Source organism: Larimichthys crocea, chromosome I, assembly GCF_000972845.2.
Source record: "Larimichthys crocea isolate SSNF chromosome I, L_crocea_2.0, whole genome shotgun sequence".
Lineage (NCBI taxonomy): Eukaryota > Metazoa > Chordata > Actinopteri > Sciaenidae > Larimichthys > Larimichthys crocea.
The window spans coordinates 1,258,936-1,273,671 of NC_040011.1; the positions used below are offsets into that span (position 1 = coordinate 1,258,936).

At 40.7% G+C, this 14,736-nt stretch overlaps 1 protein-coding gene across 3 annotated transcripts in view; it reads right to left on the minus strand.

The window, feature by feature from the left end:
* The window catches only part of si:dkey-237h12.3 (teneurin-3), a 176,310-nt gene that overhangs the window by 15,191 nt on the left and 146,383 nt on the right, over positions 1 to 14,736 (minus strand). For 2 of the 3 annotated variants that reach the window (XM_027279740.1, XM_019256312.2), the window contains 4 exons: positions 14,349 to 14,492; positions 6,237 to 6,486; positions 4,521 to 4,541; positions 812 to 1,044 (listed from right to left, as the gene is read on the minus strand). In XM_027279740.1, coding sequence (XP_027135541.1) covers positions 812 to 1,044; positions 4,521 to 4,541; positions 6,237 to 6,486; positions 14,349 to 14,492 — 648 coding nt within the window. The remainder of the gene's footprint in view (positions 1 to 811; positions 1,045 to 4,520; positions 4,542 to 6,236; positions 6,487 to 14,348; positions 14,493 to 14,736) is intronic. The other variant, XM_027279748.1, reaches the window with a different exon arrangement.

Genomic DNA, 14,736 nt, shown 5'->3' on the forward strand with positions numbered 1-14,736 from the left:
TGTCTGAGGGGAGGGAAAAAAAAAATGGAGCCATCTGCTGTTTCTTCTCTGGTCTCGGCTTCCACCCACTCCATCATTAGAGTCGCTCCCTCAGATTGCCTTCACTCAAGCCTTTATCACCCAGCCGAAGCTGTGCTATTGCAGTTGGCATTCAGAGTGGGCAACAGCGAGCGCAAAACAATTCATCTTAGCCTTTTCATCCAGAAGAATTTATGAAAAAGTGAGCAATCCAACCACAAATGGCCGTGTGGTATTTGAATGTCAATAACTAGTTGTGTATAGCAGGTATTGACTTGTGGAATTGTTGAGTCTGTGTAAATAATATGATAAAGAGTACTGTCTAGACCTGCTATATAAGGAAAGTGTCATGAGATAACGTCTGTCATATAAATAAAGTGGAATTGGGATAGAAGTAACTTTGAGCAGGAGGCTTTATAAGAGCTGTGAGAAAAAAATAACAGCTCTCCAAGTATGAATTTTAAAGGATATTTACAGGAATATCAAATTATGCAAAATAAATTATGCATTATATTTCTGGAGGTTAAAACAACAACAACTCTTTGTTAGGCAGCAGCGGTACACAAGCTTAATTTATAAAGCATCTGTTGTTTTTTTTAAGTTGACAGCCATGGCTTACTTTTACTTCCACAACTAAAATTCAACCATTAAAATCAGTCAGGCCGGAGTTGGCACAGACCCCAATGGCGCACATAAATTTAAATTTAGCAGTTGCCACTCCTGACTGAAAAACCCATCACTGTGTTCCACCCCTCTATTTCAGCCCAACGTCTTCATTAGTTTTAAACCATACCTTTGGGTCCAGTGAGAGAGGCCTCTGGTGCTTTGCCTCCATCACCACAGTGGTTCTCATCAAAGGGCAGACAGTGCTCCCCCGTTCCTGCCACCACCTCCGCGTTCGACTGCAGATCCTTGGTTCCGGTTAAGGTTTTTGGGCGGTAGATCCTCCGGGAGTTTGTGTCTGACACGTACAGCTGGCCAGTTACTGGATCAGTGGCCAGGTAATATCGGTGTGCCGGGTTGTTACTACATTCCAGAAAAAAACTCAGTTATACATGATATAGTGTCCTTTAAGTTTGCAGACACAGTATTTCTCTTTAAAAGTACTTTCTTACAATGCAGTCAAATAGTCCTTTAATGCTGCTAATCTACTGTTAAAATGTGATGTGATGCAATAACCTCTGTAAAATACCTCTGGTCTAAAAACCCCAGCTGACCCCTGATAGAATTTAGCCTGATTCTCCCTCTGAATAAAACATTTAGAGTCAAGAACATTATACAGAATTGATTAGGTTATACCTCTCCAAAGCTAACATGTTTTCAGTATTCATTGGATTTTTTAGATAGAAACGCATATTAGAAAATAAATTATACTCTCAGAACATTAAAATGAATGTGCGTGTTGTTTAAAGACTAACAGTACGTGCGTCCTGTGTTTTAAGTGTGATGAAATGAAGGAACCTTCTTCAGACTATGTTTTAAATTGCATTAAAAGAAATGACAGAAGGTAAAAGCCAACGTTCAATCAGGTTATGTTCTCAGTGTTTAAAGTTATTTTCTGAAACATGAAACATAAATTGCTGATGAAGTAAATTTCTTTTCAGTCCAGTTGCATCTTAAAATAAAAACCTTATTTTCAATTTACATTTATGTGGATGATGAACTGAAGAGCAAATAGAACATTTCTACGGCAGGAAATAAAGGTACAGGCTTTGTGAATGAAAGATAAAAGACACAAGTGTGATAGAAAAGGCTGAAGAGATGGAAGTCAAACAGATTTGAACATGATTTTACAAAGCAGAAATAACGACTCGTGATCGAGATCATTTCATGTGTTATCACTCCCCCGTGGGGAAAAGCCTTTGGAAATTACAGAAATGACTGGCTTATGTTAACAAAGTGCAACAACTAATGGCATTGCAGCTGGCTCTGCTTATTTGTATTCTGTCTCATAATGGATCTAACCCTTTTTAATCAAGCAAATGTGTCAAGGATTAGAAATCAAACGATTTTCTAACACATCACTGACTTATATTTAGATTTGAAGGAATTAAATTATCATTTTCGGTCAGGGTCGCTTTTAAACAAATTCAAAATACTGGAATAAAGTATTGAATTAACCTTTTCTAGTAAGGCAGAATTGATACATAGCAGGCGCTTAAGTGTCACTAAAGAGCGAAAAACAGAGGCAGTTAACATGAGAAATAGCATGCTTTACGGTGCAGTCGTAAACATGGCTTCTCTGGTTGTACTCCAGCTTAATGGTACCTCAGTCAATACTGGTTGGCTTTAGAAGTAGGATAATGTGACGGCAAAATAAATGTGGCAATGAAACATCTTTGTAAAATGATGAAGATGGAGCCATAAAACCTGACAGCTATTATGAGTCAAAGTAAATGCCCAAAATAGGTGGCTGCTATCAAGTTCCTATAAAGAATTCAGCAAGACGTACATTAGTAACCCTTTCCTTTACGGTCAACCTTCAGGGGGTGGACACGATAAATGAAACACCTGCATGACATGCAGTCCACTATAACAGCACGGCAATAAATAATATATTTGTGAAGCTTGTGATGTTGAGACAGAAGTGTGTTAAGTTTCAAAGCTTTTGTACATGTGCTCTTGCATCTAATAATTTAACCACCATGTACCAGGTACAAAACACCACTTAAAAGCATGTCCATAAAATCTTTTTATCAGCACCAGACCAGATCTGACCTGACCACTAGATCATGTGTTGACTGTTTTTTTTTTTTTTTTTTTACATTTCCTCCATCATCCCTCTCCAAACTTGTGGCCCAGGTGCTAGCACAGGTGCTCCTAATTAGACTATCATGATATCCCGGTTGCTTCGCAGGTAACCAGAAGCCTCCAATTGTTCCAGAATTCAGCAGTGCTCATGACATCAATCTGCTTTCGCCTCACTTTGCGTCTACACCCCTAGCTTACCTTGTTGCTAGCCTATACGTCTGACTACAGTCAGCCCACAGTTGAACCCAGTCCTGTCGCAATCTCTGTTCAGCTGGAATTAGGCTTCTGCAAACATACGCTTGAAGGTGGGTGTCAGTCCCAATGGAGGGGGACGGTTGATTGTTGGGTCTCCCAGGTCGTCAAATACTGACGTAAATGGGAAACAAACAAAGATGCCATGCGACACAAAAGTTGGCGTTCGTGCTGAGACTTAACAATCAACTATCTATGAGCCCTGACCCAAAGCATCTGTATTTGACAGGCCTGGAAGCAAGAACGCCACCGGTTGCATTGTGTGACGCGTTATCTTATTTGACAACATGGGAATGGGACTCAACAATCGACTACCTTTCCCCAATAGGGCTGATCCTACCTTTAAACGTCTCTACTAACCTACAAAGAACAACATTGGAGCACACCTCCCAAATCTAAAAAGTGTTGTCCTGATGTGTGTCAACCAAACCGACTGGTTAATTCAACTTTTGGTAGGAGATGAGCTACTAAACTTTTTAAAGTATAAAAGAAACAGCCACATGAATGACTCCTTTCACAAACATCCATCAAGCAAACATCCATTATTTCGGGTTTCTAAATGAGTGTGGTTATGTTCACATCTTCAGTTTGCTTTCTTTGGTCTAAACCAAACAGGTTTTATTCCATTTCTCAAAAAAAAAAAAAACCTAAAGGAAACATGGGCTGACAATGACCTCTACACCACACGTCATCTATCTACTATCATCAAAGCTACACCGACCTTTGGAGGAAAATGTTTTTTTGAAAAACATCTTTTTTTCTGGTGACTGATAACTCATGCTGCACTTCACTGCACTGGACAGCTTTATTTATCTTCTCTGGTGTTCATGGGGAGCTTTAAAAACATACGAGGAACGTCTCAGATCCAGGCATTGATCAAAACTATACAGGATTTGAGCAGCTAGAATTAGATGAAGGAAGAAGATGCATCCTGTAGTAAAACAATGAAGGAGGAAACAGCTGCTTTACGAACAAAAAAACATATTCTCTTTGACAGCCAGTTTAACAAAGTTACTCCGGTTTACTCCATGTAGCACCTCTGGCGCTTATGGTCCAGTTAATCACTGAAACAACCTAATTGCCACCAGTGTGCAACCTTGCTTGATCTGATGCTGTTGTCTTAATCATGAATACAAAGCAGTTACATTATCCCCTGTGGATAAGAGCATCTGCCAAGCACCATCACTGTAAATGTAATTATAAGCTTCACAATGACACTGTTTATATATATATATATTACATTTACACTCAGACAATGTTTAAAGGGCTGCAGTGTATGTTGTCAGTAGTCATGTTGCTCAAACTCCGACAGACTGTGCTCTTTTCCCCTTGTTTAGATGTAATCAAGCTATAATTGTTTGTTATAATTACACATTGTAATCACCAGTGCTAAAGGCGACTGTAAAAGGAATCATTATTCACATGCTTATGAAGACGATTATACAGATGGTGCCGCACAAAGAATACTAACACAACATGAACTAAAACAACACACCTACCTGTGTCTAAAGTCTTTATTTCTATGACAGGGTACAGAGGCAGCAGGAAAAGAGAGAGAAAGAATATTAAAAGGATACTTTTACTTCTCATTTTCAAGGTTGCGATTAGACAGTTTTTTGTCTCAGGCTTGATATCATTTTTGGCTAAAAGTCTTTTTTATTCCTGACTGACGCCATGAGGAGTAAGCGCCAACAAGGACTCAAAGTTTAGTTTTCACCCCTCACAGTATCGAGTGAGGACAAAAACAACAACAAACGAACAGCTGAAACTCAGAAAGTCAAAGTATCCCCTTGAAGAATCAGCAGTCACTAGAGAAAGTCACAGGCAATGACGATCCATTTGGCAGAAAGGGGAGAGGCAGGACTGTGGCCGAGAGTTACAGCCCGCAGAGAGGGAAAATATTTACTCCTATCTTCATAAAGCCCATCCTGTATTACCACTGTTTCTCTCAATTTGACCACTCATATTGAAATATTGATTCTGCCACTTGTTACACTGGCCACTGAAGCCATAATCTAAATACAGACTTTACGCTTTCCACAGCAATTGAAAGAGCTTCAGAAAATTCCATATGGAGTATTTGGACACTTATACAGGATGCACCACACCTACCAAAAACTGAAACCAATTTGGGTTTTTAAATCTCTGGAAGCAAAAGAGCATTTGTTTTCTACTCCTTTGGTTTAAATATGCACTCCATCTCCGCTGCCATCTAATATAAACTAACATTTTCCTTAGTGAGTCTCTTATGTCGGACTAAATTTAATTGGTCTACCACAAGTCTTCATAGTAGCGTTTTGCATTTCTCTCCTTGTAAACAGAATCAAATTGTTGCTTAGAGACACAGAGTATTTCTTAAACCATTATTTATCCAGGACAGAGTTGCTGAGCATGCATTCTTCTTTACAGCAGCACCCTGCTTCCCATACATACCATCACATGCTTCCCAACATGTGTGTAGTGGCTGATCACTAAACCAATGCATTGTCAGTGAAAAGGTATTCTCTTTGCTTCCCCTCTTATATTTTGGGTCAACATCCACCCTTGTAATCTTTACACAAACCTACAAATCACTTAATGTACAATACAGTAAGTGTGGTGTCCTTTCAGGGCAGCTCTCATATGTTTGTCATGTACTGTATGCATCTCCTGAAGGATGATGGCCCAATGTACATTTATTCAACATCTGCCACTTTGAAATAAGCCAACTGGCCAAATCAGAGTCATTGCTGAGAGAAGCCAACTTGGCATGAGGGTGTAAATCATCCCAATTACACGCTGAAGACAGGATGTCTTTCCTAATTATGGAGATGGATAGGGAAAAGATTTCAAATCTCTATCGGTATGGGGAAAGATGTGTGTGACTCAAAGTCTGTCCACCATGTAGGTTCCCCTCTCCACTAAATGTAGAAATGCAAAAAGGGAGCCAAAATATTTAAGTGTCCATATTTTTCATATTTTTACATTTTTAGGGGTCAGACACAGCATGCTGCATGTTTTTATTTGTTCTTTTCGAACTTGTGTTGGGAAAAATACTGAATAATACATATAAAAACACTATAATGAAGTATCATCCATTATCCTTTCATCTTGACATACAAATTCCTTCATACAAATTCAAAACACTGGAATTTCTACCATTTCATGAAGGGACAGAGGCTGCACAATAAGTGTCTGTACCCAAACTAGCATGCATGATTCCCTCGAGGCCGTACCTGAGCTCCATGATACTCGTGACGTTGCCAGATGGGTATATTCGTCGGATATAGTTGAAATCTCCGACGTACAGACTTCCATCGATACCCCATGCCAGAGCCACCGGCGCCAATAGCTTGTTGCCTTGGGCCTGCCCATTACAGCTGGGGCACGAGATGCTTCTGCGCCTGCCATTCCCCATGACGGTGGAGATCACAGGGGGCTGGAGAGAGATGAACTGGTTCTCCCCGCTGCCTTTGTAAAGAATGCCTGCGAAACAAAGCGGTGGTTATTTGTGTGTGAAAGCATAATTGGTGTTTGTCACCGGACTCATTATTTAAAAAGAAGTCTCCAGAGATGTTTCTTTTTTACAAGACCAACCCGGCCAACATAAGATACAGGGGGAACAGAAAATACACAATAATTTGACATTTGGGAAATAATAAAAAATATGCCTGCTTGATTTCTTGCAGAGCGCTAGATGGGAAAATTGCATGTCTGTGTTAAATGAGAGGTGATTAGCTTAGCATAGATTTTGGAAGCAAGCAGAAACAGCCAGCCTGGCTGAGCCTAAAGTTTAAAATCATGCCTTCCTCGTTTAAACCGCGCACAGACAGACACAATCATTACGAGTTGTGGATTTAGTTGTACGCTGTAACTATTCTTTCCCTCAGCTTTCAGTCTTTTTAAGCTAGACTAAACAACTTCTGCTTCCAGCTCCATGCTAAACTGGTATAGATCCTCTCATTGAACTAATGTCAAGAAAGCTCATTAACGCACGGCTGTGTAATTAAGAGCATTCATCTACAAATCTGAGGTGAATTCATTTAACTTATGAATTCTCACATATACTGTGTAAATTGCTATGAGATGATTAAACATGAATATAATATTTGTCTTATTTAGCTCAATGTGCGAGAATATATTAAGACATTTATTCCAATTTAGTTTTTAATATCCACAAAGCAGTCATCTCACAAAGTTGAAAACAGAAGTAAAACTTTGGTGTGTAACTACTTTAGTAAATAGACTTTATTCTGAACGCAAATAAAAAATGATGAATGCGCGGTGTGTTCAATACACAATTTAAGGGTGTTGAATTATGCTTTCTACTCAATCATAATTCAACATTCTGTCCAAAAGCAAACACAAATACACCTATGACAGCTTGTAAGTATTATTTCAGCATTTTAAGCTTACCCTCAGTACACATCAGTACAAATGGATTTAATCAAAGTTTTTTTGTTAGTGAGGATCAGACGATGATCTGATTTAAATACAGCAGTGAGTGGAGGCAGCACACAAACTCTGACAGCCTGAGCTCAGAGCTCATGCAACTTCAGTTTAAGAAGGGAACCAACTAACCATCAATCCAACTTATATAACACCTCCAGTCCTTTGTATGATTGCAGAAACCGCTTCAGTGGGTCCCTGAAAACCTTCCAAAAAAGCCGAAGTCAATTTTAGGTAAAGGAATGTTCTTTTAACTTGACAGGGAGCCGCTTCCCTCCGAGTCACAGAGAGGTGGAAAACGTGCAGTGGAGTATACCCCCCCCCCCCCCCCGATAACAGTGCATACGTTCATACTGAAAATTTGGTGAGTCACTACAGATTAATAATTTAACAAGAAGCAGATATAACTGGCTTTTTAGGAGGGGAGGGGCTGATATAGTGGTACTCTCTTCAAAGGGGAAAAAACACATCAAAGGAAAGAAGTGCATGCTGGAAGCCCTTAATTATTCACATCTAGCAACTTGTTTGAATTCACACTGCCTCTGTCCTAATTAGCAGATCTATGGCACTGCTGAATGGCCGCATAATGTCGTCCTCCCACAGCGGTATCAAGTAAGCCATCGTAACCCTGGATGTATGTGAAATCGAGCGTGTGTCCATGCGGCTTGTCCCTTCTCTGATTAGTTCCTTTCATTGATTTAATTGATTGAAGGGCAAATTCAAATGAAGGCACGGTCCGGCGAGACACTTGACAGGACGATCTGACCAATCCGTCTTTTGTATCCGTGAGCATTATACACTAGCCTCTAACAAAGACAAATAGGACCAGGGGATGGCTTTATGCGTGACGCCATCAAACGCGCGACCTTGGGACTTTAATTGAACTGTGATCCATGCTTCTGCTCACTGAATGAAGCACACAGTGTGATGGAAATTCTCACTGACACTGCACCCAGAAACATAGCTACAAATAACAAATAAGCTATATAATCTGACTAGAATTTTAATGTGTTTGTGTAATAGCGCCTTAACATTCTCGGGGAAGACAAAGATGTTTGTAATATCCAGAAGCTTAATGCAGTGTGTAGGACATGGATCAGTTGCAGCAGTACAGCAGTGTAGCAGTTTGGCCGACGTTCAGCTTGAAGAAAAAAAAAAAAGAAAGAAAAATATTTAAGGCTGAGGTCATTCTGGCACACCGCCGCGGTCCTCTCTATTTACACTTCCATCATAGTTTACTGTACACACAAGTCTTACCATAGGCTATTAGACAACGCAATGGAACGGATTAAATACAATAATTAATCATCAGCTGCCCCACACGATCACACCACACATGTCCATAGTGTATATCTATAGTCTAAGCCGTGCACTTTGATTTTTCTCTCACACACAACTTGTACTGCTCTTATGTGATTCAGCCTCGGAGTGAGCGAGCAGATTAACGTTCAGTTTTTTCCCCTCAAGGACACTTGGTCATGACACATTACTGCTGATGATTGTTGCAAGGATCAAGCTTGTGACGTCTCAGCTGGAGAGCTGCACTGATGGGAATTTGGTGTCTGACTATCCACTGCCCCCGGGCCGAACAGGGAGACTCCAACAGCGTGTGCACTAAAAATGACTTTGGAGTCATTCAATATATAACATTTTATACTTTTATTTCACCCTGTCCTGGTTTTAAAGCAGAGTTTGGACAAAACCCATAAAACTGTAAACAACACTCGGAGTCGTGTGTATACAAGAGAAGCAGAAATACAATTTATACAATTTGGCAACGTTCTGTTTTTCTGCACAGACTGAAACAAGTGAGGCCCCCTCAACAGATTTCGCAGAGGAAATTTCAAGTCAAAGTATCAATATGGCAGCTGAATGGATCAAGAATTTGGGATGTGTCTTCTCATTGATTAGTAAACGCATGTGTGGAGGCGTGTTTGAGTTCTTGGTAGAAGTTGGTGGAAGATAAAAAGTCACTGTTCCGCTTGGCACAGTGAGAAAAAAGGCTTTTTTAGAAAGTCTGAGAATCTGTTATCTCTCATGCTTCAAGATCACTCTAATGCTGCTCCATCAAGCAAGCCCGCAACGTAATGTAACTGCACGTCACACAGCTTTTAGCATATTATTAAACACTCAGAGAACAGTTAGACTCCGGCGGTAACGTGGAATTTGCCAAATAATGACAAAAAGATATTGAAGGCAATCAAAAAATATTACAGTGAATGCGAGAGCAGAGACGTGGATCAAAAATGAAGGCCATTTTCTGTCAAAGCAGATAAAATGGAAAAAGAAAAGAAAAGAGTCATTAGAGCTGTATTTGCGCAAGGAGAGGACGCCGCTCTGCCCTCCTTCTGAACTGAGGCTTCTTCTTTACACTGTCTAAAACAAGGCCACTCTTCCTCTTCTGAATATACACATTCACTCATTGTGATCAGTTTTTCAATTGAAGAAGCATTACAGAAGCTAATCTTTTTTCGGATTAAGGCCAATTTGAGTCATGTAGTGGGAGGTTTGCTTTAATGCCAACATCACAGCTTCCAAGATGATTAATGGTACAAATGCAAGGCCGAGTCTCTATACCTGATAAAAAAGTGGAGCGCCCTGAGCAATGTCACCTTGGTGACACAGTGAGAGTACAGAGATTGGTAGGGGAGGCGCGGGAGTGTGTCTTAATTGCACCCTGTCCTTCTTTGTTCTCCTCTGCGCTGTGTCATTCTGTAAGATACCACCCAGGTTACCACTGATCCACCATGATAGAGGCTAAAAGTGGGCTGGAAACCTCTCAGCACTTCAAAATGCACCATGTGCGTGAGCTGTACAGTAAGTACTGAGTCGCTGAACTCTGGCTGTGTCCAATAAGAATCAGTAATGTTACCACAGATAGAGACAAGCCTCGGATTGAGAGGACGGCATATCCACTTGTAATGAAGAAAGGAGGGGCAAGGAGGACGCGACTAAAGCACAGACACCAGCAATTTGCCTTATCTAGCTTGACAGGCTCTGGAGTGGAGGCAGAAAGAGAGATACCGATTTTGCTCGAGTCTTTTGCCACAAACGATGAGAGAAAAAGTCCTCAGATGTTCGAAAGTGGTGCGAAAATGAAGCAGGAGCCATAACACGGTGCGATAGCAAATATCTGGAGCTAAACCACTGTGCAGCTGCAGAGGACCACTGCTCGCTAACATGTTGGGTGAAGACATTAGTCAAGGTTTACAGCATTAAAGAATCAATACTGGAGCAGCAATGAAGGCAAACAGTGATATTTGGATTCATCGTCATGCCGACTGAGGATATCGAACTGCATTTCTTGCCCAAAAACCCACGTGGGCCATAAATCTCAAATGTCAAAAAGTGGCTGAATGCAAGACTGAATAATTCAGTTTGGATTGAGAAAATGCAAGCAGGTGCCTACCCACAACCTGTGTGATAAATAAATAAATAAATAAATAAATAAATAAATAAATAAATAAATAAATAAATATATATATATATATATATATATATATATATATGTGTGTGTGTGTGTGTGTGTGTGAGGACAAAGGTAGATAGGATTACAGATGTGGTTATGATACTTTGATGTGAACGCAGTATAAACTGGCGAACAAGTCACTAACAAAAACATTTCACAGCCTGAAAGAGCTCACTGTCTTTGGATTGAGCTAATAGGATTGTGACATGAAACCCTTTTGGCAAATTGATTAAGCCTCTGTCAGACAGAGGTAGATGAGACAGAACAACACAAGTTTGCTAAATTATTTTTGAATCTTTCACATTTGTCAGACTTTGCTATTTATTTTTGGGGCGGTGCTATAATAGGAGTGAAAAAGTGTGAAAAAGCCTTGGGGAGGCTGCAGCATTTACTGCTTAAGAAAAACTCGACACCATCTGCTTGTTGTTTTATTTCTGTCATCAGTGCTTCCATGTACAAGTACAACCGTGCACATGGTGATTTTTCATGCACAGTAACATCCAATTTTGTGATGAATCCAAACGCATAGTGCAGCTCAGCCTAATAAAGGATGCAGCGTGTTATTAGCATATCACACATGCTGCACATATCGGCTGATCACAGACGCATCTCACAACTACTACAACTCCAACTGTGATGCCGCCAGTGAAGGCTTTGGAGATGGGTGTGCTATACTTTGAGACAGGTGGGATGAAAAGCAAACCGCACCAGAAGCAGTCAAGCTACAGGCATATTTTCAGTGTTCTTTTACACACTTCACAAACTTCACGTTCTGGATGGCTTGACAGATTGGGTACGGCAATGGGCTCTTGTGTGTGTTCTTTTAATGTTCAACAAAGAGGCAGGACAAAGCAGCATCAGGGTTTGAACAAAGTAAAGGAATACTCGGTTTCTGTGACATGTTTTCCGCAACCGTATCCGCACAAAAGACGGTTTGTGCAATGTCTGAGGTTTAAGAAAATCGTTTCACGTGCAGAATGCATGGATGATATTACTGTGCACATCTACTGAGCGTTGTAGGATGAATAGTGTTGCCCTTGCCTATTGTGGGTGTGCATGTAAGGTGCTATTAAAAGACTCTACTGAAGAAGTAGGCAGATTACAGACAGAGTACTAGTTATACAAGCTTTCCTCCTCAGAAAACACAACTTCACACCGGTTGCCAAAATATCTGGTGACAGAAATAACCTCAGAGCTTTGCTTAAAGCTCAATGGAGCGGTCCAACGAGACAGTGGCTAAAGTCAGATTTATACTTGTTTCAGGCAAGTTGCAGAGGACACGTGAGGTGGCTCTTGTAGCTCCACCAGAGCTCATGTAAACCTCCTCATAAATGTAACTACACATCTGCGCTGTGGAGATACCACAGAGACCAGCGTCTCCTTGGTACGTGCGCACAATTAAAACATATAAAAGCCGTAGTCTATTTTCATGCACAATTAGCTGCACAAACACTTTAATAGTCTGCTGTTAAACCAGTGAGGGTCATTAACCTCCTCAACCTTACTGGTCCTACTGGTGGTGCCATATGAGTACTGCTATATATATATATATATATATATATAGTATATCTATATCTATATCTATATATATCTATATAAGTATATCTGCTGATGGCCAACCTGAAAAACAAACAAATAAAGTGCTCAGAGCTAAATTTTTGAGGTACTGACTTTGAGTTATTTCTGCACGGCAACAGGGAGCAAATAAAAAAAAAGTACTCCCACCTGTTCGGTGAACAGTGCGACCTGCGTGTCAGCGAGTGTAGGCGTTATATGCAACTCTTAACAAGCTGGAAGCTAGTGCAAGGGCGTACTAGGTCATGCTAGGTGTTTTGTAGGGATGTTAATATTAGGTCGTATTGCCGGCTCCTAATGGAACAAGGAACATTTCATTTTAAAATGAGTTCGACTACAAGAAGGGAAGTTGATCAATTTCTGCTCTTTCCACATTTAAATGAAACATTATGTTGAAACATTTATCTTCCTCGGAAAGATGAAATTTTTTTTTTATCTTTTCTTCAGCACAGTGACCTCTAAAAACTAATTATTGACCTGATGATGGCTTGAAATAAGAAAAGATGTTAACAGGGCAGTTCAGTCTGCATGCAAACACACCAAGATGCACTTTCCAATGCCAAACTGACCTGCACGCTCCAAACTAACCTGTCTGAATCTGTTACGTGACTGTCTAGAGACTTCAAACTGAGAAACGACAGCTTGAAAACACAAGCAACAAACACTACAACTTAAATCAGCTGTAACATTTGTACGGCGTGTGCTGTTTTCTCCCTCTCAATGGTGGAAATAAAGTTAGATCAAAAGACGAAAAATCAATCATAACCACGCCAGGCTCCTCAGCAGCGATGCTATTGCTGTAGGAAGCATCAAACAACGTCCCCAGACTCTGTGGCTCAAAAGATACAATAATCTGTCTCGAACCAGGAACACCATTATTCCAGGTATAATTACCAGTTTCTCAGATACGTTTGTTGTTCACATAGGCTGTAACAGAAGAACTCCTAGATTGATTTCCAAAAATGACTATGGACAAACATAAACGCCCGCTAAAACAGCATAAAACCGCAAAACAAAGCTGCCAAAATAACAAAAATCTAAATATCAATCTGACAGTGTCGGAGTAAGAACCCTGCTTAAGGCCACAACTGTAACCTCGACTATCTTCAAAATGAAAGGGCCACAAATTGTGTTGGACAACTGTAACAACGATGTGAGCCGGAGTGGATTTAATGTCAAAACAGCAGCCTGGCAAACTGACAATGCACACCACCCTGAGGCCCACTTGTGATGATTGCAGTCATATTACTGTGTGTGATCTTCCCGGTACTGTAACCCAACAGTGACTCCTTTATGTATATTTCAAACTTTCATTACGTCTCTCATGTCTCTGCATCGACACGACAAAGACAAACTGGTGTCCACTGATTGTATTTGGCAATGAAGGCGATTCTGATGGACGACGGAGCAAGAAATTCATTTAGTTCACTGAATGCAAAGATTAGACATGACGCAAGTTCATCAAAAGCACGAGCCTTCATGAAAGGCAAAAGGCCATCTTCTTCCTTAAATAGCTGAGTAGTGTGGAATTGTAGTGAGCTGTGCACCCTGGTGACTTGTCACTGATTTATTCTGTCATTACTGTGAATGATCGGCCCTTCAAAACTCTCCTCTATTATCTGCAGATGGGATGACGAACCATATTTCATTTTGATTCAAGTATTTATTGCGGTGATTCAGAGTAAAGACCACCTGCCTGTAACCCTAAGAGGCCACCTATCTCGGCCCCCTATGCACGCACACACACACACACACACACACACACACACACACACACACACACACACACACACACACACACACACACACACACACACACACACACACTTATATTGGTTATATAAGCATCTCTTACCGTTCTGAATGTCCAATATGTGGTGTTTGTCTAACATCCACCCTCCCATGTTGGAGGCATCCAGTTCATAGCCTTGCAACACCGCTGTCCTCTTCTCCCAGAGCACCACATCAAGGCAGGACTCGTATTCATATCCCACTGACACTGAAAGTAATGATGGCAGATGCCTATGGTGAGCAAGGTTGCAACCTCCTTACCTGACACTTACAGCAGCAATGAGGCTTGTAGACTATAAGAAATTCGGCACACGTCGTGGCTGGTTTTCTGTATCTGCTGGTTCTGTTTTCTCTTTCACTATGTGATTTTCTCCAGCTGGGGTGATTTTAGAAGACCCGTGGGGTTTCTGTGTCTCACCTGCAAAGTTTATATTTTATGCTCTCTCCTCTCA